General features: G+C 53.7%; 11 protein-coding genes across 11 annotated transcripts; 5 read left to right on the top strand and 6 right to left on the bottom strand.

Moving 5' to 3' along the window:
* Positions 1-86: 86 nt before the first annotated feature.
* BU26DRAFT_424886 (Metallo-dependent phosphatase) lies at positions 87-1,916 on the bottom strand (the record flags this gene model as incomplete). Its single annotated transcript, XM_033823595.1, has 2 exons — positions 87-1,729; positions 1,781-1,916. 2 exons carry the CDS (start codon positions 1,914-1,916, stop codon positions 87-89), a joined length of 1,779 nt encoding a protein of 592 aa, XP_033685440.1.
* Positions 1,917-3,253: 1,337 nt separating this feature from the next.
* Positions 3,254-5,194, bottom strand: BU26DRAFT_301628 (uncharacterized protein). The gene is made up of 3 exons (XM_033821793.1): positions 4,920-5,194; positions 3,993-4,862; positions 3,254-3,920 (listed from the first exon to the last, which is right to left on the bottom strand). The coding sequence occupies exons 1-3, from the start codon at positions 5,074-5,076 to the stop codon at positions 3,448-3,450; spliced, it is 1,500 nt and encodes a 499-aa protein (XP_033685439.1). The 5' UTR covers positions 5,077-5,194; the 3' UTR covers positions 3,254-3,447.
* Positions 5,195-6,503: 1,309 nt separating this feature from the next.
* BU26DRAFT_550563 (uncharacterized protein) lies at positions 6,504-7,443 on the top strand. Its single transcript, XM_033832062.1, has 2 exons — positions 6,504-7,057; positions 7,112-7,443. Exons 1-2 carry the CDS (start codon positions 6,694-6,696, stop codon positions 7,237-7,239), a joined length of 492 nt encoding a protein of 163 aa, XP_033685438.1. The 5' UTR covers positions 6,504-6,693; the 3' UTR covers positions 7,240-7,443.
* A 314-nt stretch (positions 7,444-7,757) lies between these two features.
* BU26DRAFT_301589 (HET-domain-containing protein) lies at positions 7,758-10,568 on the top strand. Its single transcript, XM_033821792.1, has one exon. It carries the CDS (start codon positions 7,881-7,883, stop codon positions 10,470-10,472), a length of 2,592 nt encoding a protein of 863 aa, XP_033685437.1. The 5' UTR covers positions 7,758-7,880; the 3' UTR covers positions 10,473-10,568.
* Positions 10,544-12,043, bottom strand: BU26DRAFT_518807 (Bud-site selection protein). Its single transcript, XM_033828899.1, has one exon. The coding sequence runs from the start codon at positions 12,015-12,017 to the stop codon at positions 10,665-10,667; it is 1,353 nt and encodes a 450-aa protein (XP_033685436.1). The 5' UTR covers positions 12,018-12,043; the 3' UTR covers positions 10,544-10,664.
* A 110-nt stretch (positions 12,044-12,153) lies between these two features.
* BU26DRAFT_301585 (uncharacterized protein) lies at positions 12,154-13,332 on the bottom strand. The gene has a single exon (XM_033821791.1). The coding sequence runs from the start codon at positions 13,138-13,140 to the stop codon at positions 12,349-12,351; it is 792 nt and encodes a 263-aa protein (XP_033685435.1). The 5' UTR covers positions 13,141-13,332; the 3' UTR covers positions 12,154-12,348.
* Positions 13,333-13,527: 195 nt separating this feature from the next.
* BU26DRAFT_483441 (MFS general substrate transporter) lies at positions 13,528-15,257 on the bottom strand. The gene is made up of 4 exons (XM_033825811.1): positions 14,927-15,257; positions 14,789-14,874; positions 14,150-14,739; positions 13,528-14,099 (listed from the first exon to the last, which is right to left on the bottom strand). The coding sequence occupies exons 1-4, from the start codon at positions 15,118-15,120 to the stop codon at positions 13,554-13,556; spliced, it is 1,416 nt and encodes a 471-aa protein (XP_033685434.1). The 5' UTR covers positions 15,121-15,257; the 3' UTR covers positions 13,528-13,553.
* Positions 15,258-15,741: 484 nt separating this feature from the next.
* On the top strand, positions 15,742-16,910 carry BU26DRAFT_483439 (NAD(P)-binding protein). Its single transcript, XM_033825810.1, has one exon. The coding sequence runs from the start codon at positions 15,857-15,859 to the stop codon at positions 16,754-16,756; it is 900 nt and encodes a 299-aa protein (XP_033685433.1). The 5' UTR covers positions 15,742-15,856; the 3' UTR covers positions 16,757-16,910.
* Positions 16,911-17,274: 364 nt separating this feature from the next.
* BU26DRAFT_530733 (uncharacterized protein) lies at positions 17,275-19,281 on the top strand (the record flags this gene model as incomplete). Its single annotated transcript, XM_033830980.1, has 3 exons — positions 17,275-17,357; positions 17,482-19,037; positions 19,148-19,281. 3 exons carry the CDS (start codon positions 17,275-17,277, stop codon positions 19,279-19,281), a joined length of 1,773 nt encoding a protein of 590 aa, XP_033685432.1.
* Positions 19,282-19,620: 339 nt separating this feature from the next.
* BU26DRAFT_301522 (fructose-bisphosphate aldolase) lies at positions 19,621-20,986 on the top strand. Its single transcript, XM_033821790.1, has 4 exons — positions 19,621-19,860; positions 19,907-20,286; positions 20,351-20,831; positions 20,896-20,986. Exons 1-3 carry the CDS (start codon positions 19,778-19,780, stop codon positions 20,752-20,754), a joined length of 867 nt encoding a protein of 288 aa, XP_033685431.1. The 5' UTR covers positions 19,621-19,777; the 3' UTR covers positions 20,755-20,831; positions 20,896-20,986.
* A 1,418-nt stretch (positions 20,987-22,404) lies between these two features.
* BU26DRAFT_425453 (hexose transporter-like protein) lies at positions 22,405-24,279 on the bottom strand (the record flags this gene model as incomplete). Its single annotated transcript, XM_033823626.1, has 6 exons — positions 22,405-22,623; positions 22,674-22,852; positions 22,906-23,483; positions 23,532-23,793; positions 23,842-24,021; positions 24,069-24,279. 6 exons carry the CDS (start codon positions 24,277-24,279, stop codon positions 22,405-22,407), a joined length of 1,629 nt encoding a protein of 542 aa, XP_033685430.1.
* Positions 24,280-25,092: the final 813 nt, after the last annotated feature.

The raw sequence follows: 25,092 nt of genomic DNA, 5'->3' as shown, positions 1-25,092 counted from the left end.
TCCTCGTGCATGATAATTGCAAGCCCATATGGTACTATGGTCTCTCATTGGTCGCATATCAAATTACAGACCCTTTATATCTATCTTCAAAGCAACGCCATACTCGCAGCCAGCGCACACATGGCCGCCAAAATGGCCCCAGAATCTCTGCCCACCGCAGCCCCCGTCCCAGCAGGCGTCTCCGCCGCTCCAGTGCCAGTCGGCGACCCACTCCCAGAAGGCGTAGGTGTTGGCGCCGATCCATTTACCATCTCAATCCTCCCATCCAGCTCGATATCCACTGGACTCTGAGCCTTGATGTACTGCACTAGCACCTCGTCCTGCGTGTCTAGACTAATAAAGTCCGTCGTCGGCGTGAAGAAGTTGTCCCCACCACCAGCCAAGAAGTCCAAAGTGACGAAATGATATTCCGTCCCATTATCCAGCGGTTCGCCGTCAATAGTAACAGCCACAAGCTTCGTAAAGTTCGTGTTCCCGGGGTTGTACTGCACTTTGATGCCGTCGCTGACTTGAAAGAACGAAGTCACTTCCTCCTGGTTCTCGACGTTCATGCCCGTCACGATGCCTTCGAGAACGTTCCAGAGTTCGTCGCCTCGGAGCGCGAGTTCGACGACGGAGTTTCCGAAGGGGAAAGAAGTGAGAACTTCGCCGCGCGTGATGTCGCCTGTGTCGATGGTGGCGCGGATACCGCCCGCGTTGATGAGTGCGAAATCAACATCCGCTGAATCATTCTTGCGGTAGGCGAGCATGGCGTCGGCCATGAAGTTGCCCAAGAGGCATTCCTGTTCCTGGCATTTTGTTTGGTCAAGCACGACGTTGGAGGTACCGAGGACTTCTGCGGCAAATTCCTCGAACGGCTCGCGCCAATCTTCGATCTGGGCTTGGAGACCCTCGTCTTGCTCGGTGGTGTTGGTGATATGGATTGGTGCGCCGTGGTAGGCGAGGATCTTGCCTTCGGGATCGTATGTCACGTCGATGTAGCCGACGTATTCACCCCAACGGTAGGCTGTGACGATAAAGACTTCCTCGCCATCCTTGTTCTTCACGATGGTGGGGTACTTGCCCTCCGCGTCCTCCATGTCTCCGAGCAAAGTGTGACTGTGGCCACCCATAATGAGTTGGAGGCCAGTCGTGGCTTCGGCTAGTTCCTGGTCCTTATCATAACCAATATGCGTGATGGCTGCAATTCTCGTGATATTGGTGTTTGACTTGATCTCATCAATCGCGTTTTGCACCGACTCAACGACATCGGAAAACGTAGTCCCGTCGCCTGGGCTCGAGATACTGGGCGTCTCTTCCGTGGTAGCACCGATGATGGCGATACCCTTGTCCTCAAAGATATGGTACGGCTTGATCGTCTTGTTGAGTTTCTCGTTATCGGAATGAATGTTAGCGGAGATAATTGGGAACGTCAGGTTCACGAGGAAGTCTCCAAGCTCGTCATCGCCTCCATCGAATTCGTGGTTTCCGATAGTCATCGCGTCAAAGCCCAGCTGATTGATTGTTTCGGCAATCTTCTCGCCACCGTAGTACGAGTAAAAAAGCGTGCCCTGGAACTCATCGCCAACGTTCAGCCACAAACTGTCGTTGTACTTCGGTCGCTGCTCGTCGACCACGGTCTTAATGCGTGCATATCCACCATAACATCCCCTTTCAGGCGTGGTACAGTCGGTTCCCGAGGAACTGAACTCGTCCAAATGGGCGTGCACGTCGTTGACGTGGAAGAAGGCTAAAAGTCCAGTCAGCTAAGGTTTGGTTTGAAGAAAATAGAGAATCTTACAGATGTTGTAGTTTCCTTCAGCGTCAATTCCGCGTTTCGCGAGCCTACGACTGTAAAGGACATCCTCCGCTGATACCAAGCTAATGAGAGTGGAAAGTGTGAGCAGGGGAACGCTCGAAGCTGCCGGGACCTTCATTTTCCCAACCCGACAACCGCACGCCCTCAAGTGAGCGCTGGACGGAAACAGAGGCTGGAGGACGAGGAAAATGTCGCGGACGCGGCTCAACGTGCTTTAATGCTGATCCTCCGTGGCGGGGTCCTCCGACTGAAGGTGGTACCGGCCTTGGCGACATCTGGGCAACATCTGGGCGGTCGCCTTGGCCCGTGGCTCACATTCCTAATGCGGCAAGAGACATTCGGCTGTGATAACGTCTGACCAGTGAGCGTTGCACGGGGAGTGCACCTTGTATTCTGCAGGTACTTGGACGAGTACCTGGACGTCGGGTATCGAGCAGGTTTCCGGGAGTCCCGAGAAAAGTCGAAGCGGGATAATCGAACTTTCTTGACATTAGAGGTTCATTGTTGCTGGCGTTATCCGCCCATCGATCCATCCAAGTACGGTAACTCTTAGTTAGGCTACCATCATTGAGACTAACCGTCTTCGCGAAGCACTGACTCCCTAAGCGACATCTCCACTGTAGACTGTGAGTACAGGGGGGTGCGGAGGGTACGGAGCGTACGAGATTCCATTGGTTACCTAGGTACCTTTTTGGGTAAGTTTCCACCTGGGCAGGAGACATCTTTTCAGAACACAGAAGAGACGACAACAAATTGCAATCGGACATCCACCATCCTCCGTCAGTCTTTCCAGCCCAACAGTAATATCGAATTCATGGGATGGTCGGAGTCCCACCACACGCCCCGCCCTGGAAACCAGGACGCCCCGACTTTATTTATGGAATTATGCCTGTAGGATACGCCAGTTACTGCACTCTCGAAATGTGGGGAGGGGAACGTTACCGAAGTCAATGAAGGTCGCAATGAAGCGAACCAACCCCAAATCCACCATACCGTCATACAACCCCGCCGAAACCATATACCGTTCCATCTTCCACTCGGGCCGAATAGGTAGCGAGAAACTTTGATCCAGGATGCCATGAGCAGGATACGTGCTAGCAGTAGCACTTCGATGGGGAAAGACGACTTCCCGTCGAAGGGTAGTGCCGAGATCCAGAGGGGACGAAAGGATCTTGTAACGGGGATGTATCCACACCCATTGAGGAACGAAGTCTTGGCAGCGAAGGCAAGGGCTGGTGACCGCGCTGCGTCCTCATCCTAGTATCCAGAGACCCTTAGCAAAAGGAGCCGAGTCGCAATGTGCGAGTGATGAGTCTTGAGCCGCATCCCGCGATGCAGCTTGTCTAGGTGTCGAGACCGCGCGATCGAATCAGAGCCTCGCCGGACTTTACCATCGCCAACGCCAACCCGATGTTGGTATTCGGCCGTGGGAGAAAGTCTCCCGGGGCTCGCGTGCCACCAGTCTTGTTGCAGCTCGCTGGCACAATAGACTCCTCAAGCGGTGGCGGCACGTCTCGAGGAACCCGACAGTTGATCCAAAAGGGAAACTCGCTCTTGATCGTCGGGCTTCCGTAAACGCAGTACTTCTCGCCAAAGAGTGCTGTTGTCTTCCCGATATCGTCGAGGGTAACGAATCCAGTCGCCCCAAGCTACACCTTGTATTCCGCGTTGCCGTACTCGCGCTGGGCGTGCAACGGCTTCTCTGCCTCAACCTGCTCGTGCTCCTCGATCAGCCGCCGCTGGTAACGCTGCACGGCGGTGAAACGGGAGAGGAAGGCCTTCTGGAGCGTGATGGAGCCCGTAAGAGGGTCCCGAGCGAACATGACCTTGCTACCAGTGCTCTGCGTATCCCTTTTCCGCTTGTTGACCATCTGCCTGACTGACGGATCATGCTCTGGCTGAAGCGAGACCAGCAATCGACTTTCAGAAGAATCGGTCGGGAGGATGAAAACATGCTGATCGAAGCGGACATCCTTCTTAAGTGGCGATGTATCAGGCGAAAGGGTGACAGACGAGGCGGCAGAGGATCGACGGTCCGCGTTGGCGGCGAGACTCGCGATGTACTCATCACTTAGAAGGGGCGGCCCGAGAGTGTCCTGCTCAGCCGAAAATGCGTCCAAAGCTAGGGTGCAATTAGCATGTTGAAAGGCATAGAGAGAGCATGAGCGGCGATTGGATTCCTCAAATGACTTACCTTGCAGAACGTCGTCAATATCCCGCTCGAGCTTGCGGGCCTTAGATAGGTCACGCTGCCTCGCTCCACTACCAACGAGCGGCTTTGGAGCTTTGCGAGTCGCGGTCGGCTTGGACATCTGAACCCGGCGACCAGTCTTTGGGGGCAGCTGGGCAGACTTGACGTCGTCCTTGTTGACAGTGCTGACAGCACGCTTATGTGCAGGAAGAGCATTGCGAGACTGAGCAGGCGTCTGTTTTGTCTTGTTCCGGGCGGTAAACGTAGTCTTCGCGCGAATAGATGTGCGCCGACGAATACTTGTCGCCTCAAGCTCAGTAGATGCCGCAGTTCGAAGCTTTGACGGCTTCGACAGTCGACCGGCGACTTGCGGCAATCTAGCTGAGGTTCGACACTTCCTAACCATAGTCTCCGACTTGCCAGGAGTGCGGCCGAACTTGCGCTCCGTCATCGACTTCTTCTTCCCTTCCGCGGGGGCCTGCGCGCGTGCGTTCTCGATCGAGCTCTTGTTCGTGACGGCGCTTGCGGGTTTGGTCGCGAACGTTCGCACGGGGATCTTCGACAAATACACCGAACCTGGCGAACAATTAGTAGGATAGAGCTTGATGTGTCGTCCGAACCCCTTGAAAAAGAAGGGCTGACGAAAGATCTCAGCCTCTCCAGCCGCGAAACGATACGCAGCTAGGACCGGGATCTTAGAACTTGACGTAGTAGCCGACTGGTTCGGCGCGCGTGCGAGAGGCGGCGGTCGGGGCCTCTGCACGGGGTTGACAACAGCAATAGCCTCTGCTGCAGCGGCGAGCTTGCTGGGCACACGCCGGGCAGTGTTGCAAGTAGGAGCGAAGTTCTCGCGAGAGAGCTTAGCCATTGTAGCTGTGTGCTGTCAGCGTGTGCGAGATGAGCGGGAAGAAGTTACTTAATGGCACGTACCAGATAAGAGCAAATGTGGTGGAGAGAGAAGGTGGAATGGTGGCGGAAGTTTTAAGTATTCTGAGGGTTTGCCGTGACCGCAGCAACGGACGGCTGGCCTGGCGACGGCGATAGAGTGTTCGCTACGAAGATTGAGGAAATTTTCGCTGGGTACCATGGCAACATCTCCATGAGTTGTCCGGTGAACTGCCCGTGCAAGCCGAAATTCCAACGCGAGGCATTCACGGATTGGCGTGTTGATTGAGGGTCGGTAGGCTTTTATTTGTTGTCTATTGCTGCGTTTCCCACGGGGATATCAGCCAGACAATCTCGAATACTTTCGGATGGAAAAGGAAGACCTGTGAGCACCCCGCCAGCGGTGAGCTTTGGGCCCATTTAAGCTACACGCTTGCCGCTAGCTTAGGAGCAGTGTAAGATCGGGAGTAGAATACACGGGCGCCTGAGCAGGACTGTATATTATTTTGATACTGGTACCAGTCATTGAATGTTGGTATCTTAGGAGGGGACTGGAGACCGATGACATGGCCAGAAAAAATGACAACCGTATCTCCCTGAAAACCCGATGCTGGAATGCGCATGGATACAGCTTCTCATTACCATACCCTTACGTTTATACGAGTAGGAATATACGGCTGGGAAGTGCTGAGATATGCCATGAAAATGCGAAAGCCGCGGTCTCCCAAGTGGGAGAGAGAAAGGAGATTTTTGTCCGCGATCACCGCGGGTCCAAATAGGCGCGCTCATATCCGCCAGGCTCTCATCCATGCGCACTGGAGCAGAAGCATGATCTAACATTTACTGAAAGTCAGCCTATGCCATGCAAGGATCATTGGTGGGGTTCGCTCCGTTTGGTCGTGCGTCGGCGGTCCGTCAACGTCTTTTTGATACGTGCGCCTGGTACAGTCGATCGAAAGCCGAAGTCACCCACCAGAAGCTCGAAGGTTTGGAATCGTGAGTATCACCCCTGTCGGCGTCCCGCTGTCCTTCTGCAGGCCTAGTCATTCGATTTGGGGCCAGTTGGCGCGTGCCTGCTGAAAGATTTTGACATGGCTCCTGAGCCAGTAAAATGACCTGCTGTGGAAGATATCACTCATCCATAGAAGAGTGTCTTCCAAAAGGGGTATCGTTCCGGACAGATCGCCCGTAGGTCTGGTGGAGAGAGGGATCGGTGGTTGTGTTTCAGCTGGGGAACGTGGTTGGGAACGATGCTTATGTAATTCGCGATACGAGATCTTGCCAGGTGACCTTGAAAGACCCACGGCTCGGCACTCGATGCATCCGCTATCAGTGGATTAACAAAGTCAACGTGTGTTGAGTTCTATCGTGATGACCTGAGAGTCTCCCGGATCTTGCCTAGCATCTGGGGCACACCTTTCCGATCACGTGGGCCACAACCTACCACTTATGCATGTACCTAGATAAAGGAGACTATTGCACAACGAACCGAGGGCATAGTCGACGATACAATACTAGAGTACACACCATCCTTATTTCGCGTGAGCTGACGCCATCCGCAAGGCTGAATGATCGGCGGTTCTGACCGGAAAGAGAACACGAAACTTCGGAGCTTACACAGCCCTACCCGTTGAATACACCGCCCCATTATTTCAAATGGGGAAAGAAGAAAGGCCAAGGCCAGCAGTGCTCCAAGCCCTGCCAACCTCATAGACACTCGGCGAGGCACAGCGCAGCTCCAGATAAATATGAGCGGTGCTTCGCGCGGTGCGCAGAGCTCACAGCAGCCGACTTCTTCACTCGAGATCCTACCACGAAAATGGCGCCGATAATTCCTACGTTACATCCCCTTCCACCGCCAGGCCTCACGTTATTCCACGGCTTCACTGCTCGTCAACAAGAAGCCCTCATCGTCAAAGAGCAATTCAAGCATTTCTCGCGTTCCAACCTGCTCGTCGCATTCAAAGGGCCCGATGGCGGACCTGGGCAGATGTTCCTCGAGATCGACGAGGTGAAAAGGCGACGCTGGGCATTTAAAAGCGCGACGACGGGCGAGGTGGTCATGAATCTAGTAAAAGAGAAGCACTGCTTCCACCCGCATGTCTATCATGGGATGGCGCCGGATGGAACGGAGATGTGGACGTTGGTATTGAAGAGGCATAGTTTCAGTGGGACAGAGTACTGTGAGTGGTGTCCGCTCGTGCTCTGCTCTCCCTCTGTGTGCTGACTCCCCTCAGTACTCACCGTGAACCCACCCAACGAGCCCCCCATCAGCCTACCGGTTGAAAACAAAATCCAAGGCCAAGGGAAAGGAATCCTCTTGAACGGAAACGCGGTGGCTACAATGGATCAGCCGGAGGTCTAGTCACATATGAGAAGAGAAGAACACGTGTACGTTGCAGCGGGGATGGACATTTTGCTGAGTGTTGGGGCAGCCTTGGTGCGTATCGATAAGCAGGCCGAGGATGCGCAGGCTGCGGCCGCGAGTGCGGCATAAAGCCGCATATGTAAGCTAGGTGCAGAGTACGCCGCACGGGTACTGCTCAAATATTACTTCACGATTTCTCTGCCTTACGATTTCCGTTTCTCCTTTATACATTAGATTCAATTCCTCCGAAACCCGCGCACGGTACTCCGCCCTAAATCCGCCCTATTCAAGAGCCCCTGAAAAGACAACTTCTGATGTGATATAAGACACGAGTCAATTAAACGAAGAATGAGTGCGTCTATACAGAGATTGCGAACCAAGCAGAGCCCCATGCGAGATGTCACTACATGTGATGGATACTCGTATTTGGCCTAGCTCGCGCGCTCGCACGGACTCTCCGATGAACTGGCCTGACAAGGCTGAACATCCGCGTCCCATACATCTCCATCCACGGCTGCACTTATCTCGTTCCCACTATCATATTACACGGATCCTGCCAGAAGGGATGGCCGAATTGTGACCGCCAGCGTACGGCTTGCGCCTTTGTCATCACGAATTGTCTACGATCCGGCTGTATCATGGACAGGAGCCCTCCTCGACACGGGTCGCTCGTCTACAGAAGACATCATCCCATCGAAGGCACATATGACTCTACCCGAGCCCCGCCGAAACGACCATCCCGACGCCCCCAACCGCTTTCACTCGGCCAGGCTAAGACGCCCCGAACATACGGCGAATCGCAGACTGCTCCCACAGATTGCAGCGTCTGCCTCAGTACTATTCCTTCAAATCCTCTCCTATGCGCCAACTGTCAGATATGGCATGATGCAAGACACGTCTTTCAATGCCTGCGGGACCCTTTTGAATTTGCCAAGCGGAGTTCTTCCACACTCGGCGATCTTCTTTCGCGGGATGGGTGTGTTGTGTGTCAAGAGATCGCAAGGGCTGTAACTACAAGGTTCGGAACCTCTGACCCGGAAATTTGCGATGGGCTTCTACTGGCAAACATCACTTGTTGCGGTCCGTATTGCCTTGGGGAGTCGGCCCATCAGGAGCTCGATCCGTGGTTTTTGGAAAGAGGAAGGCAGATACGGCATATTGACCACCAAGATCTCCGGCTGGATGATCCAAGTGGTACTGCTAACTGGAGTTCACTGAAGGACGAGAGTCGCACGATCAAGGTCGTACTTTACGTCGTCATAACAGCACCACCCAAGTCTGACCTCCCACAATACATGCCCGAGCTTGACTCGCATACCGACATGCCCTTTCATCCCAACATCAAATGGCCACCAGATTCAGCCCGTGGAATCCATAGATCTATGGCGGAGAACGTGGATGGCTTACCACAACCAACTCTAGGTATCCCACTTGAGATCAAGTACAGAACTTCCCTTCATACCTTAGACGCAGTCGAACGTTCTAAGACTCCCTATATTGATATCAAGCTATGCCGGGAATGGTTGCAGCAGTGTGAGTCACAACATGGCACAAAGTGTCAGGTGGATGATCCACAAATGGTCCTGCCGAGGGGTTTCCGAGCTATCGACACTCACCGGCTTTGCATCGTAAACATGGACAGCTCTTCTGATCTATCATTTGCCGCTCTAAGCTATACCTGGGGGAAATCCTCCGGATCGAAAGAAATCCAACTTGAACGCGGGAACCTCGAAGATCTCATGGCAGAAGGCGCCTTGAAAAGTTGCGAAGGCATTCCCGACCTCATTCTCGATGCCATAACATTGTGTGCGGATCTCGGGCATCGCCTCCTTTGGGTAGACCGACTCTGTATCATTCAGGATGATGCATCATCCAAACACTCGCAAATCCAAGCCATGGACCGCATATACCATCTAGCCTCCTTCACCATTGTAGCCGCCGTCCCCAACCTCCCCGGACTAGGTCTTCCCGGCGTCCGAAACCGCCCCAGACAAAGTCCTCTATGGAATCATACGAGGCGATTTCACCCCAAAACCCGCGTCGTTGTCGACAACTTTGACAATACAGTCATGGACTCGAATTGGAATTCTCGCGGTTGGACATTCCAGGAGCGAATCCTCTCGCGACGCCGTCTGTACATCACCAGATTCGAGGCCTACTTCCAATGCAATACATTCTCACGACAAGAGGACCTGGGAGACATTGCAGCTGCTTTGAATCCATGGAGCTGGAATTTGCCACAGTATCTTTCGACCATACCCACGTACACGAGCCGGAATCTGTCCTTCGATTCTGATATTCTGAATGCTTTCGTAGGTATTGGAAATCGTTTCGCTCGGGTTATGAACACAAACATGATATCAGGCTTACCAGAAAGATACTTGGCTCAAGCGCTGCTCTGGGAGAATTCCGAGCATACTCAAAGACGGACAAACACTCGTGATATACCGAGCTGGAGCTGGGCAGCCTGGAAAGGTCGAGTCCACTACGAAAACAATTCGCTCCTTGATAAGCTAAGTACCGGAACACTGGTTCAGTTCCATTACCAAGACCCAATGCATGGACTACGATCAATAAAGGAAGAGCAAGTCTGGTTCTTCAAGGGAGTCGATCTCGAAACCTTAGAAGACCTACCGACGACTGACGAGGAATACCCCGAGATGAGATTCATGCCCGAAGCCGACATCTCAAATCGCGAATGGAGAAACTGCCCCCATAATCCCTGGGCGGTTCCTGCGCAATCACTCGATAGCGACGGACGCGACATCGCATCCCGACATCCCGGATGCCTCGTGTTCTGTACAACCATGGCACTTCTCCATTTCCAAAAGTATGAGGCTATCGATCGCGCATGGGACTACTTATTCAACCCCTCCGATTTTATCATGTGCGATATCCTCGATGGCGAGGGCTGCAAAGTTGGAAAAGTGTCGAAGCTTCACAAGTCCTGGGCGATGCAGAAGTTTCGCGATCGTCGGAAGAATGCCGTTATTGTCCTGTCTGCTGGAATCATGTCTGAACCTTCAAGATACGCACAGACACATCCAATACTGCTCAATTTGGGTGAACGGAAGGAACCAGACGCGAATGCAAGCCCGTGGTATCTACATGTCATGGTTGTCGAGCGCGACGAACCAACGGGAGTTTATCGTCGGCTTGGAATCGGATGGGTGGAGACGCGGTTATGGAAGCAGTGTAAGCCCACATGGACAACAGTTGTTCTAGTATAAGCGCCGAAGGAGAGAGATAGTTACGAACGGCTAGCTGTCACGACTCAAGAGACTGAACGGTCGTCGCCATGGTTATCACAAAACATACGTGTATTTCTGTACTGTTGTTGAACAATCGAAATCTTAGAAAGTGATTATCGGTCGTCTGTTCGAGGCTAAGAACACCCCGGAGGTATGATGACCTGCACTAGCTCAATCAAAAACCATCTTCTTTCCCTTGGGCGTCATATCCACCTTCTTCTCCTTAGCCGCCTTCGCCGCCTGCCAGCTCGGATGCAGTGAACCCGTATCATCCCTCTTCGTCTTCCTGGCACCCAATGGTATCGCATTCTCACCGCTCGATTTTGGACCTCTCCCTCCTTTCGCGCGCGGCGGTCCGCCTTTGCCTGCCCGCTTGCCTTTTCTACCCTTATCATCGTTCACAGCGCCTCTCTTCGGATCCCAGCCCTTGTTCCGTTCCTGCTTCGCAAGGTGCTTTGCTTTGTCTTTGTACTTCTGTTCCCAAATCTGCTGCCGTGCTCTCTGACCTCTTCGGTTCTTCCTGGGCGCGAGGTCTTCGAGATCTGAAGCTTCGGACTCAGAGCCTGAGAAGTAGGCCGCATGACTCAGGGATGGGAGAAATATGGATGTGGAAGGCTTCTCCACATCTTGCGCTTTACGCTTCGGCTTTGGTATAGGTATTATCGCTTCGTCCGACTCTGACAACGACTCCGATTCCGACTCTGATCGCTCCAATGTATCTTCGTCGTCCTCGTCGTCCTCAGACGGCGGGGCGATAGCAACCCCGCCGTTTGAGAGGTCCTCCTCGCTTTCCTCGTCGCCAAGATCCCACTCCTCACCGTTGTCACTATTTTCTACGCTCGAGGGGCGATCGCCTTCTGAGAGTGAATCTTCGCTGTCTTCTTCCGCCGACGACGGCGCAGCAATGCGCGCATCAAATGCCGCAAACACGTCGCTACTCTCGTCATCGGAACACTCCGCTCCATCCTCACTGTCCGCCTCTTCCTTCAGCTTGGCCTTCTTCTGCATCTTAGGCTCATCGTCGCCATCACTCCGGCGCTTCTTCGCGCTCCCATTGCCCTCACTCACGCCCGCGAGCGCCTTCAACTTTTCAATAGCATCATCCACCGCCTTCTGCACAGCCTGCACCTTGAGTAGCCTCCCTTGCACATTCAGCACCGACTCACTCTTTTTCTCTGCATCAAACACCTTCAAGCCGTTCGGGACAGCCTCACTTTCCCTCAAGCTCTTGACCTTCGCAATCGTCTTGCGTAGATGCTGCCCCGCCAACCTGTGCAATCTCATGCGCTTCAGCGCCGCATATTCGGACTCGAGGCGGGAAACGGTTTTCACATCGCGGATTGATAGGGCGCTTTTACGGCGGCGACTGTATTTCTGGCGTTCGAGGCCGGCGGCCAGGCGGAGGGAGGAGAGGACAGATCTTTCGGCGGTGGTGGAGAACCATTTCGTGATGATCCTTTTGCGTTGATTCGGTCCGGTCTCCGGCGGAGGGGGAGAGAACTCCGGGCGCTTTCTTTTGACCATTGTGGGTGGTTCGAGTGTGAATTTGTGGTGCAGTTGTGCGGAGGAAAATTCCGAGCGTAATTTTACACCCAGAAGTGTGGTCCGTGCGCTTCCATCAAATTCTCGCCCCACCTCAGCCTTAACATCTACCTTGCGCACCACGATCCATCACTTCTGCCGTCGGCGAGATGAATCACCGTCACCATGGAGTAACTGACAAGGGCCCGAGCACCCGGGCCATCGGACCGCCTCGTTCTATGCTACGCAACGAAAGAAGCAACCTTGACAATTTAGTGTGCGAGACGCCCTCAAAGCACTGAGCGGCTGAGCTCTCCCTAGTTGGCCTGTTCCTCTACTTACCCCTTCTCGTTTTCGCATTGTCCACCTCCTCTGAATCCGCCTCCCAGGGCGCACCCCCTCTCGCCTTCCCCTTCCCCTTCCACCCCGAACCCCCTTCTCCACGACCTCCACCACCACTTCCACTTCCGCCGGCTCTACTACGCTCTCCTCTTCCGCCACTCACATAAGCCGTTGGACCTTCCTCTCCCCTAACCCGTTCCCCCAGCCCGGTCATGCCCTCACGTCCCGCGTGATGGTCCGTCTCACCCCTCCCTGGCTTCCGTCCTGGTCCCATCGTATCGGGCACTTGTGTAGGCAGTGGCTGCCCCACGCCTCCGAAGCGCGAGAAGCGGGAGGGTGGGGCGTTGTGCCCACTATTTTTAGATTCTGAGTAATTGGAGTAGGCAGAGGGCGCATATCCACCTCGGCGATGGGGCGCTGGGCCTCCCGAGGCCGCAGAGCGTACGCTAGGAGAGTGAGGGGAGCCAGATCCCTCGTAAAAAGAGCTATTGCCAGACCTAGGGGTTGCATTGCCCCTCGGACCAGCTTCATCTTCTCCGAAATTCCGATTATGGTCGCCGTTATGACTCGTGCCTTCGAAGCCTTCCTGGCGGTGCGGCAGTGGCTCATGGAAGCTTCCATGATGAGAGGGCGTATGAGGATGTTGCTCAGGGTCATGATGCGCAGGGTCATTGTGCTCTCTGCGTTCTTGCTTCTTACCACTCATTATCTCTCCTAGGGATTCCCAGTAGCTCTTCTTATGGGGCCGCACAAATGCTTTGCGGGATCTGTCCAGTTTTGTCATTGTTGTTTATTTTTGCGTAGCTTTCGTGTTGGTGGAAATTCTGAGAATAAATGGAGTATGTTGATAGCTAGTACTTGAGAAAGTCTATTTAATTGTACTTCGTAAGCCCATTAATTCCCGTTCAGATATGGAATTACAGTTCCTATGCGGGATTGCTTGGAGCGCTAGCCGACTATTGAATGAGGCATGGACGTATATTGACGATCCAAAATGTGATTACGAAGATTCAGCCAACAGACTCGAAGAATACCAGCTCAGCAATTGCAGAGAAGCACGTCGATGTTAATGGCACTTATGCCACTTCCATATAAGTATTGAAATTGCTTATGAAATGAATAGAATTGGTGCATGTCTCAATTATATACATGTGAACCGCTCGGAAGCGGGCCCGCCGACGCCGTTTACTCATCACTTTAGATCCACCCAAGACCCTCCTTCCTCCTCGTGAGCACATGCATTACGACATAGATTACCACACCGAGGCCTAGCATTCCAGAAATGACACCGAATCCCATAAGATACTTCGGGCTATCATCACTGGGGAACAGATATGCGCCGTAGATCTGTGCCAAATTGCCCATCGCATTGACTAGCGCAAGCGCAATTGCCCTAACCTCGGGGTGCAGTGCTCCGAACGTCGCGCCAGCAAAAGATAGCGAGATGGCGTTAGACGCCCATAGGCCGGCAGCCATAAGAACGAGAAGGATGTAGCGGGCGGTGAAGTTGTAGAGGACGCAAACTAGGATTGAGGTGATGAGGGAGAAGGTGAGCCAGCAGGCGATAATAAGGCCGCGGTGTTGAGGGATGCGATCAGCGAAGTATCCGGTGACAGCGGTGCAGACAAAGGCGACGGCGTAGATTGGGACGGTCATGTATTGCGCTTGCACTGTCGAGGTATAGCCCAGGCCGTGAACGAGCGTGGGGTAGAAGTAGGAGAGGGTGGAGGAGCCGACGATTGCCTTGGTGTTTGTCAGAACCGCCACGAGAGGCAAATACAGGATGCACATACCATGTACCCTAGGATGAAGCCAATTGTTCGCCAGTCCTTTATAGCGACGAGAAAAGACTTGCGTTTTCCGAGCCTGGGTTCATCTTGCGACCGCGTGACAACGCCGCCTTCCTGTAAGCGGGCGATAGCAATCGCCCTTTCCCGGTCGGTAAACCTCTTGGTGTTGGCTGGAAAGTCGAGAAGTAAGAAACCTGAGATGACGGCCCAGCCCACGGTTGCAGCACCTTCCACAATGAACAACCAGCGCCAGCCGCGAAGTCCATGGGCTCCGTCAAGGCCACTTGTGATGGACCCGGCTAGGAGTCCGCCAAAAGCTCCGGATAGAATAGCTGCAGATATGTAGACCGCGAAGCGTTTAGACTGCTCTTCTCGCTGATACCACGATGAAATAATGAGGAGAATACCGGGAGCAAAGCCTGATTCGAAGACGCCGACGAAAACACGGAGAATGACGAGGTGTGAGTAGTCCTGGACTGCCGCCATACAACAGGTCAATGCTCCCCAGATCGTCATAATGACTGGCAAATAAATTGAAGGTCTTGTTCGGACTAGGACCATGTTGGATGGAGGTTCGAAGACGACATATGTGACTGGACTGGTTAGTCCATGAAGCAAGTAGGGGGTGCTCCTGCTACATACCGAAGAACACAACCAGAGAGACACTATATTGATTAGAATCGAGCTTGAGATCATCGGCCATGCCAGCGATCTTTGCATTGCCGATGCTTCAAGGCCATGTCAGTGGCTTGTTTCGTTTAAAATGCACGGAGGACTTACTTCGTCCTATCCATGTAGGATAAGAGATACATGAGCCATATCGTGGGGAGCAGGTAGAGATCAATCTTCCGCAACAGCTTCCTCTCTTCTTCAGATGTCCATTGAAGGCCAGGTGCGACCTCCAAGTGCTTCGTCGTATCCATCACCTTGGCATCAATATTGTGAGTCTCGAACGACTGTGGTGTCGAGGACATCGTTGTTGGATGGGGTCCGGAACAAAGGTTCAAGGTCCCAAAAGCGGATTGAGTGAACGAAGAGCTGATAACCCGAGCGTCTGGTCGGTGCCCATGATGATGGGATATCGGTGGATTTTATACAACTTGAAGCGTCGTCTAGTGGTAGTCAATGAAAGGAGCTTAGAGGGCCCGGATTCTTTCCGGCCCTACCCTCGCTTACCCCATCTTATGCACCTCCGCACATGGCAAACCCTGTCGCCTTCGAAGTTTGCGTGCAAAAATCCAGAGCGGCGCAATAGCGGCCAGGATCTGCTGCGCTACTTAGTCCTAAGACTAGGATGTGTCATCTCGGGCTCGAACCGAGGCGAAGGGCGAATCGTACCTCAGCCGACAGTGTGTCTCGACGCGAGGTCGCACCAATAAACGAAGGTTCGCCCGTACCAGAACCTTTCCCAAAGGCTCTCAAACGCGTCGCCTCGGGCACATGCTCGCTTCGGGCACAGTTTGGCCGGATTCCTCGCGGTTCCTTGTGAAGGGTCTTTGTGACCTTTCAGTCCGCTAGTTCGCGAGATAACACTCCAAATGGCCCCTTGGACTCCTTCCCAAATTGCCTTCTTGCCACCCGGTATAGTTGGAGTCGCTGGGCCGTCTATTAAAGGCCTTGCGGGCCCCGGTATGGTGTTGATCAACCAAAGCCCTCACCTTCTCCAACCTTGCTTCATTTTCCCACGCTTTTCCAAAGCCCCTCCTCACAATGTCCCCTTCTGCGATCGCACTACAAGAGGCCCCAGTGGCATCTAATGCCGTTGCAAACGGAAACGGCGCGCAAGTCGAGCAATCAGTACCAAACCCAGTCTATCTGTCGACAGAACCGGGCTCCGACCATGACTGGAAGATTACACTGCGCAATAAAGTCATTGCCATAACTGGCGCGAATCGCGGTATCGGTCTCGGAATTGCGACAGTCTGCCTCGCCAACGATGCTGCTGAGATATACTCACTCGACCTCTTCGAGCCCGGCGAGGAGTTCGAAGCTCTCCAAAAGGCCAACCCCAAGCGACTGCATTACCTCCACTGCGACGTCACATCAGAAGAGAGTGTGACCAAGGCTGTTGATCAGATGGTTGGACAATCGGGCCGCATAGACGGGTTAGTTGCAAACGCGGGAATGACGAAGCACCAGCCGGCGCTAAACTTCGATCGGCCTCAATTGGAGCAGATATTCAATCTCAACGTCTTCGGTGCGTATTTCTGCGCAACAGCTGTTGCCAAGAAGTTCATTGAGCTCGGCATCAAGGGGTCCATCGTCTTCACAGCGTCCATGACGTCGTACCGACCAAACCGCGCTGCTCCCTCTGCTCCTTATGGCGGCACGAAAGCCGCCGTCCGGAACATGTCGCACACGCTTGCCATGGAGTGGGCCAAGCATGGCATCCGAGTGAACTCCATCTCTCCCGGCTTCGTCAGGACTCAGATGACCTACTACGTCGAGAAGGCGGCGGACTGGAACCTCAAGATGCAATACTATGGTGGGATGCCTCGGTTGGCGGACCCTAAGGAGCTCGGTGGCGCATACGTATATCTGCTGTCAGATGGTGCTAGCTATACGACCGGTATCGATATCCCAGTGGCAGGTATCGTCGGTGCCTGGTAGATGTCGGTGGTGGTTGGATTCCGTCCAGGTTCCAAGTTCGGACTGGAGAGGGGGCGTTCCGGACTTTTGGTGCAGCTTACGTAGCGACAGATAAGGACTAAGGCGTGTCCTACAGTGTCAAGATGAATCCTTCCTATTTGATGATGAGTGTTAAGGTCGAAGAGGGTTCGGAGGGAGGGGAGGTTAGCTGGAGCGGTTTAAGTTTCGGATTGCTGACTCAGCAGCTCCGGACTGGAAATGTGGAGGCTTTCGCACCCATCCAACTCTCTCATGTCGAGGTCTACACCAGCGTCTGCAATGAATGTTAATGTGCCCAGTATCACGCGGGGTCGTTCCGCTTGCGAGTGCCGCACTAGAAGTGCCGAGTCTTCGACCTCGGCCCGCATCGGATAGATGCCGCGACCAGAATTCCAATGGACAATGGATCGGCGCCAGGTCTTTCGTCTCATCCTCCTCGAAGCGAACACTTCCGGCTTCCTCGTCACGAAGACGAAGCAGTATGTGACATGCGTGTTACGATGCCAGCACCACCAGCAGGCGTTCATAAGCCTCGCAAGCCTCGTCCTTCCCGCGCACGCGGTCTCCGGACCACAACAGGCTGGTAAGCTCAGCCTTGCCGCTGCAACATGCATGCGCGTCAATGTCTCCAATCCCGTCCCTAGATTTGTCTTTACAGTTCCAATAGCAAGATCGTCAAGGGAGGTCCGTGTGCTGACATGAGCTAGCCTGACATGCCGCAAGAGAAGGGTCAAGTGCGACGAGAGCAAGCCTCGTTGCCGGCAATGCTTCAAGTCCGACAGGGAGTGCTTATACGACCCCAGCATCGATATCACAGCGCCGCCTACTGCGAGCAAAGAAGCCGCTTCCCAGCAGGCAACTCCTGTGCACGCTCCTACATCGCATAGCCTTACCTCTCCCGGGGCCCAGAATTCAATCGCAAAGGGTATTGACCCACAGCTGTTCATCCACTCCCCTGAGCTACGATTTGACCTTTCGCCGTTGACGTTTTCGGCCGGTCTACCATCACCCAACTCCGCCCCCTTCGAATGGTACGACCTCCTTGCTGAGGACGCCATCAACAACATTGAGAAGCACAACTTGGGTTTCGACCAAGTTTGTCTTTCGAGAAGGCAGAGCCCAGCGCCGGAGTCCCACGTAGACCCCACACTTGAGTCACCGGACCAGAACCATGCATTGGAGTCGTCTTCTCAGGAGCCTTGGAACTCGCAAGACGTCATTACTCTGAGTAATGATGAGCTTGGGCTCTTCCAGCATTATATCAATCTGGTCGGGCCCGTCTTGGATCTCTTCGACCCGTCCGCGCCTTTCTCAAATGTCGTTCCTCGGCTCGCGGTTCATAATGTTGGCCTATTGAAGTCTTTGCTCGCAGTTGCAGCTCGGCATATGGCGCTTCATTCGGAATCCCCACCACAACAGGCGAACCGTCTCAATGCTGACGTTTCACACTCCAGTTCCGGCGCGCACGATTCTAATGGGATAGAGACTCAGCTTTCCCACGTCGCCACACAGTATTACTACGAGACACTCCACTATCTATCGCAAAACCTTCTATATCCGTCATACACGCGATCAGGCGAGATAATTTCAACAGCAATTTTAATCAGCACCTACGAGATGTTCGACGCCCAAGGAAAATACAGCGATGGAGGATGGGAGAGACATCTGAGAGGCATCTTCTGGATTCAGCGGTCCCAAGGCAATAATGGCGAATCGGAAGACTGCTTACGAAAGGCGGTCTGGTGGGCATGGCTGCGGCAAGATATTTGGGTAGCTTTCCGAGAAAGTCGACGAACGCTTACTATCTGGAGGCCCACGAAGCGGTTGATGGATTTATCTCCGGATGAGCTGGCCACGCGTATTGTGTACATCTCCGCTAGATGTGTCGACTTCGCCGCGACTGAGAAGCACTACGATATGAATATCCGAATCGACCAAGGTGACAAACTACTGCAAGCACTTGACGACTGGTATCAAATCCTGCCACCAGCTTTCAAGCCTATATACACATTGTCTACGCCCGAGTCCGGGATGTTTGTACCAATATGGATCCACCCGCCCTCGTATGCTGGGGCCATACAGATGTTCCACTTCGCACGGATCGTCGTACTCATTAATCAGCCGTCCATGGGTGGTATGCAAGCCTTCCGACAGCGGCAGCGCTTGCTAGACGAGAGCGTTGAGACGATCTGCGGTATTGCTATGATGCATCAAGAGAGAGACTTGCCGAGCGCATTCGTGAATTATCAGGCTCTGTATGCAGGTAAGTCTATCCAGCGGACTGCTGCACATCATTGTAGACACGCAGCAACCCTTCTGTGCCCCTGATGCCTTCTTCTTCCTAGTAGAAACAATACTGACACATTGCATCAGCGGGACTTTGTGTTCAAACGCCTTCCAAGCAGAGGGCCATATTGCAACTTCTCGAGAGGACTCTCCAGATCACAAGATTTCCTCCAAAGACACTGCTGGACGACCTCGCAAACTATTGGAGAGCAGAATCGTAAGCGGAAAGCGAATCCCAATTCAATCACCAGGGCGCTCAGGGGATCCCCGAGGCGATGGCACAGCCATTGAAGTCCTATCAAATAGCCTGTCGTAACATCGGTAATGGACCCGCGATCTGCGCTGCCGAGTTGCGAGCGTCAGCGCAGGGTGTTCGCAACGTGGAACCCAAACACGAACCATGAGCTTGTTACCACGAGCTGAAAGACGAGTCAGTTACAATGCGGGGCCTTCGGATGGGGTTCGAGCGGGGAAGGCGATCACCTCGCGTGTTGGCTCATCCCTCGTCTCGACGCACTCCCACGGCTCACCACCGACTATCCCTCTTATCGTAATCCGGCGTCGGAACCTGACAGGCCGCCATTCCGGCGTTCCGCATGCATTCCGAACTTCTGATATCATGCGATTTTCTTTTTGCAATTCCGCTGCCGTTACCACAACTCTTGCTTCCCACCCTCTACCGTTTCTAGGTTCCGTAACACTGTCCGACCACGCGCAATGGCACCCTTAACGGACAATCGCACGCTGCTTATTCTGAAAGGTGCCGCACAGGGCAAATATGGTGTCCTTGCAGCAATTGCGTACGATGTATCTCGCCATCTTCCATACATCTGCTGATGCGTCTAGCTATAACATTGAACAACTTACGGGTCTCGTCCGCGCCGCAGAAGCAAAGCGCTCACCCCTGATCATCCAGCTTTTCCCCTCAACCCTCAAACAACTTCCGACCCTAGCACACGCTGCGGCTGCCGCTGTGAAGTCTGCATCTGTGCCTCTTTCGTTACATATCGACCATGCGCAGGATGTGGAGCACATCCGCGAGATTATTGCCACGTTGCCAGTGGACTCGGTGATGGTGGATATGTCACATTTCGGGGAGAAAGACAATCTAGAGAAGACGAGGATCCTAGCGAAAGAGTGCCACGATAGAGGAATTGCGGTAGAAGCAGAGAGCGGCAGGATAGAGGGAGGCGAGGACGGAATTGCGGATACAGGAGATCTGGAAGGTAAGTGGGCAGCATTCGATGTGCTGCGGGAGGCTTCCAAAGGCTAGGTGCTGACCCATCACAGCCTTATTCACCTCGCCCGAAGATGTCAACAACTTCGTCGCTGCCGGTATCGACATCCTCGCACCCTCAATAGGCAACATCCACGGCGATTACGGTCCTTCAGGCCCCAAGCCCGGCCAGTTGCACTTTGATCGTCTCGCCTCCATCAACAAGCAAATCAACAACCGCGTTCTCATCGCACTACACGGCACGAACGACTTTCCACCGGAGGTGATGATGAAGTGCATCGAAAACGGCGCCATCAAGCTTAATGTGAACAAGCTTTTACTGGAAGTCTGGAACGAGTTCCTGAGAAAGAACGCAGCGGCTATGCCACTTGTGAAGTTGGTTGATCAGGGTATAGAGATATTGCAGAAAGAGACGGAGAAATGGATGGATATCTGTGGAAGCAGCGGGAAGGCGTAAGAAGTTTCACGACGAATATAGACGGTGCCAGCTAGGCAAATGCAACGGACTTCATTTCAAATTCACTCTTCTAGAAGGTAACGAGCGTATCCAACGATGCCATCATCTTGTCGCGATGTTCATTTATGCTAATCCGAACAGTCGCCCGGTCTTCTTCGGCGATGCGCAGCTTCCCCGCCCATGGCTTAACCGCAACAAGAGAAGTCCTACACAATCATCAGGTTCTTCTCATGCAGCACTCTCTCATGTAGCGAACTTACAACGCAGTTCCCGAGGTCGCAGCAGTTCGTGCAGCAATTAGTGCGGCAGCAGGGAGTGCATTGGCGCTCATCAAGTGTCTCTAGGACGAGGCCGGCCGGGGCTGGAGGAACGGCAGCAACGAAGGACGCTAAGGCGGCGATGATGGCGAGGGCTTTGAGCTGCATGGCGGCTGGGAGGAGAGTCGAAAGGATAGGAGTCTGTTGGAGCGATCGTTTGCAAGATGAGAAGAAACTGTGGTTGATGGGGCGAAGAGAAGAATCACGCCGACTTTTATATGCCTGGTGTGGGGAAAGCGTGGGTAGTCCCTACATACTTGCGAAGCATCCGTTCTGAAGGTTTCCAGTCGGAAGCGGCATGTCTTAACCCATACGGCCACGTAACTCACTTCCGCTGATGGTAACTCCCGCCTTGGCGCTTCGTACAGATGCCTCCATCGAGCAGTGTCCAAGGACATCTCTACTCCGGCCCCGTTGATCAACAGCATCATTGGCATTCTGGCATGAGGTTGAGTAATGGCAGTCTCATATCATAGATGGCAGAATTCAGGTGGAAGAGAGTCAGCACGTTCAATATTGAGGCGCTGATGCTGACACAGGCGGAAGATCCTGGGCGGCGAGCGGATGTAGCTGATCTCCAGCCGTTCGTGGTCATGAAGAACGAGGGAAGTATAGGTGCTGATGTCAGCTGAATAGGATTACCGAGGAGGCCGCGATACGGGCATAAGTATAAGTACTTATCATTCTACAAAGGTAATAGCCGACTTCGGGCTAGCGAACCGCGAATACAGATCCGTATAGTCTCTTTCCCCAATCTCTAAGCTAACATCGTCAGGATCAACTACCATGAGCGGTTGCGGCGTCGATTAGCCATCGGCGGTATCCGGCCGAGCATAAGCGCACTACCAATCCATTTAGGCTTAGTCACGACAATATCGACGGGGACGTCGAAGCCTCCCATTCAACACGTCATACATTGTATTCGAATACACGCTCCATAGGTGAGCGGCCGATCCGGCTGTGCGACGACGCAGAGTACGTACCCACCGCCCCGGTACCATATATCTCACATTCGGCACTTGGGCGCTTGCATCGGCCAGAGTGCCGAGATCTTGGGGCCATCACTTCCTTTTCTGCGAGGCGTATATTACACGGCACCCGGGATGCAATGCGTAAATGCGGGGAATTGATGGGCGCGTCAATGCATTTGATGCAAGTGTGATCATGGGATAGATTAATGCCCAGGCATGGTCCCCGATCCGGTCCCGCCAATGAGCACTGGACTGAGAGTCACGCAGCGAAGAAAAGAAAACAGTGGATTTTCAGGCGAAGCAGGTGAATGGGAAGTGGTATTAGTACTCCTATGCTATGCTGAGGTTCGTAACATCGTTCGTCATGGCCAACGAGAAAACCGGTCATCAACGCCATATGCTGCTCTTCGTTGCGCAGTAATTCGCGTTGTAACACCCTTATCGTACGCTCCAAAATCGTCAAGCTCGTGATGCAGCTGTTTCTCGACTTTCTTCCTTGCTTCATCTGCTCGCGCCTCGTCTTCGAATAAGAAGGCTAGTTCCTCCAGCGTACGGCCGTACGTTTCAGGGAACATGAAGTACTGGATCAAGGGTCAGGCGTGTATGGAATGGTGGTGAGGAAGTGACTTACGATGAAGACGATCTCGAAAGCGAGCCAGCAGCAGTACGTTATGAGCCACCGCCACTTAATATTGTCGAGGCCGATCGGATTGACGAAAGTGGTGAAGAATCCGGCGCCGCGTCCAAAGAACTGGAAGATCGTAATCCCCTTCGCACGCTGAGCAAACGGGAAAAGCTCAACCAAAAATGCTGTCCTCATTAGCAAACCTGCCCTCTCAATGCCCCCTCCTGGGTGAACTTACTATACGTCAACGCATTATAGCCAATATTATAACACGGGGAATACGCAAAGATAAAGAAAATAGTGACCTTCGCCGCCGCCGTTCCCCCACCGTCCAGAAACTGCTGCATGGCCACCGTCCATCCGACATAACAGCACAACAATGCCGTCGCACACGTCAAGTACATCTTCCTTCTGGGGAATCTCCTCACCAACAGCGATATCAACACCGCGTTGAACAGATTCCAGCTATTTAGCCCCACGTTTAGCTTGCCTTTGAAGTTGGGGTCCGTGTAGCCGATGAGTTTTAAGAGGTCGTTGAGGTAGTAGGAGATCAAAGTGTTGCCGGACCATTGGGTGAAGAGGCCGAGGAAGGAGCCAACGAGGACGCGTTTCCGCATGCCCGAGGTGGAGAGCATTTCCCACCAGCTGCGTTTGCTGTGTTCGAGCTCGATGCGGATGGTGGATTCTATTTGGGCCATTTCGGCGCGGACGAATTCGCTGTGCAAGTCGCCTTCAGCGTGGTACTTTATGAGGATGTGGTAGGCTTCTTCTTGTCTGTCCTTGGATATCAGGAAGCGAGGCGACTCCGGAATGAAGCTATGTTTTGTCAATAGAGTACCTTGGAGCACTTGGCTTGAGACTTACAAGATGAAGATTATCTGGAGCATGGACGGCCCGCACTGCAGGAGGGAGGGGATTCGCCATGCCCAGTCGTTGTGCACGGACTGCGTGCCGAAGGATATTCCGGCTGCAACCAGCGCTCCGATGAAGTAGAGCGCGTTGAAAAGGGAGGTCATGATCGGCCGTTCTTTGGGATATGCAAGTTCGCCCATGAGGGAGGAGCCGGCGATGATGCAGAATGGGATCCCAAAGCCGAGGATCCATCGTGCTACGACGTACATTGCCGCTGTTCCGCGTTAGACCACCGTTGCGAATGTGATGGGGAACAAGCTACCGTTGATGGCAAACGCCTGGATAAGAGCTCCGATGACCATGACCCATGATCCCAAAAAGATAGCCCATCGTCTTCCAAACGTATCGTTCAGCCATGGTACGAAAGGGAGTGCGCAGATAGCGCCCAAGTTGTATGCGGCCGAGATGATGCCTAGCAGGGGTCCGTTTGGGTAGTTGAAGTCTAGTCTCGTCAGTGGAACAGCTCCAAAGGTAGATAGGTGTACACACAAGCCTGCCACGTCGGCGCAATCTGCACCGTGTTGATCATCTGCGAGTCGAACCCGGAAGTCATCTCAATGCCAATACAGGTCGGCAGCAGCAACGCATACAGCACCCTCAAGTTCTTCTTCCTCCACCACGGCACCTTATCCTGCTGCACAATCCTCGTCAGCACCGGCTCGGCCTGGTGGGCCTTGGCCGCATTGCCATAGGGCGCCATCTCGTCTTCTCCCTCCTCTTCACTTCAACTTCATTCGAGAAGGCGGTTTTAGTCGTAGACGGAACGGATCGAAGCGAAGTTGGAAGTCGAATGTCGGACCCAAGCGTTCGTCTCTCCCAAAAGAGTCAAGCAAGCGCACGCACGCAGGCGGGGACCATCCCTCTTAATAACCCTTCCTCCCCAGTTCTCGGGGGCTGGGACATTGCCTGCACGCACGCGCACCTACACTCTCGCATTCACCATGCCGGGGTTCCCGTAAATATGGACCAAGCTGGATCTACGCCAGGTAGACAGTGCAGAGTGGTCACTGCGAAACCCCGCGCATGTCAGCGCAATCCTAGCTCTAGGCGCAATATACACTCTGTGCGTCGTATTGGCCAATCAGGCGCCGGCGACGCCGCGCGACTGTATGCGGATAAAATGCAGCTGTCGTATGGCGACGTTGACTTAGCGGCACGGTGGGCAGGAAAACAGGAATGCATGAGCGGCACAGCAGCGACTCACGGCTCAGACGACTCGGAACCCTGGGGGAGCGGGGTTAAGCTGCGAAGAAGTGATTTCCGACAAGAGCGAATACGAAAAGGGAGGTGTTGTGGTTACGTGCAGGATTCGAACCACGAGGGTACATGTCCGGATGCGAGGACCGGGCTCCGGCCTCGGGCGAATCAGCGGCCTCGTCCGCGCTCGACATGTCAGCAGCGCGCCAAGAGTGATAGATGGACCACGTACGCTATTCCGCTTGCGCTGAGGGAGTCCAATGTACCGGGCCGTCATGTGTCGGTGGGGCCGCCTTTGGGGATGCTCGCGTGCACC

Source organism: Trematosphaeria pertusa, assembly GCF_010094035.1.
Source record: "Trematosphaeria pertusa strain CBS 122368 unplaced genomic scaffold BU26scaffold_6, whole genome shotgun sequence".
Classification (NCBI taxonomy): Eukaryota; Fungi; Ascomycota; class Dothideomycetes; order Pleosporales; family Trematosphaeriaceae; genus Trematosphaeria; species Trematosphaeria pertusa.
The sequence above is the reverse complement of the archived record's forward strand: the minus strand, read 5'-3'. Positions and strand labels throughout refer to the sequence as shown.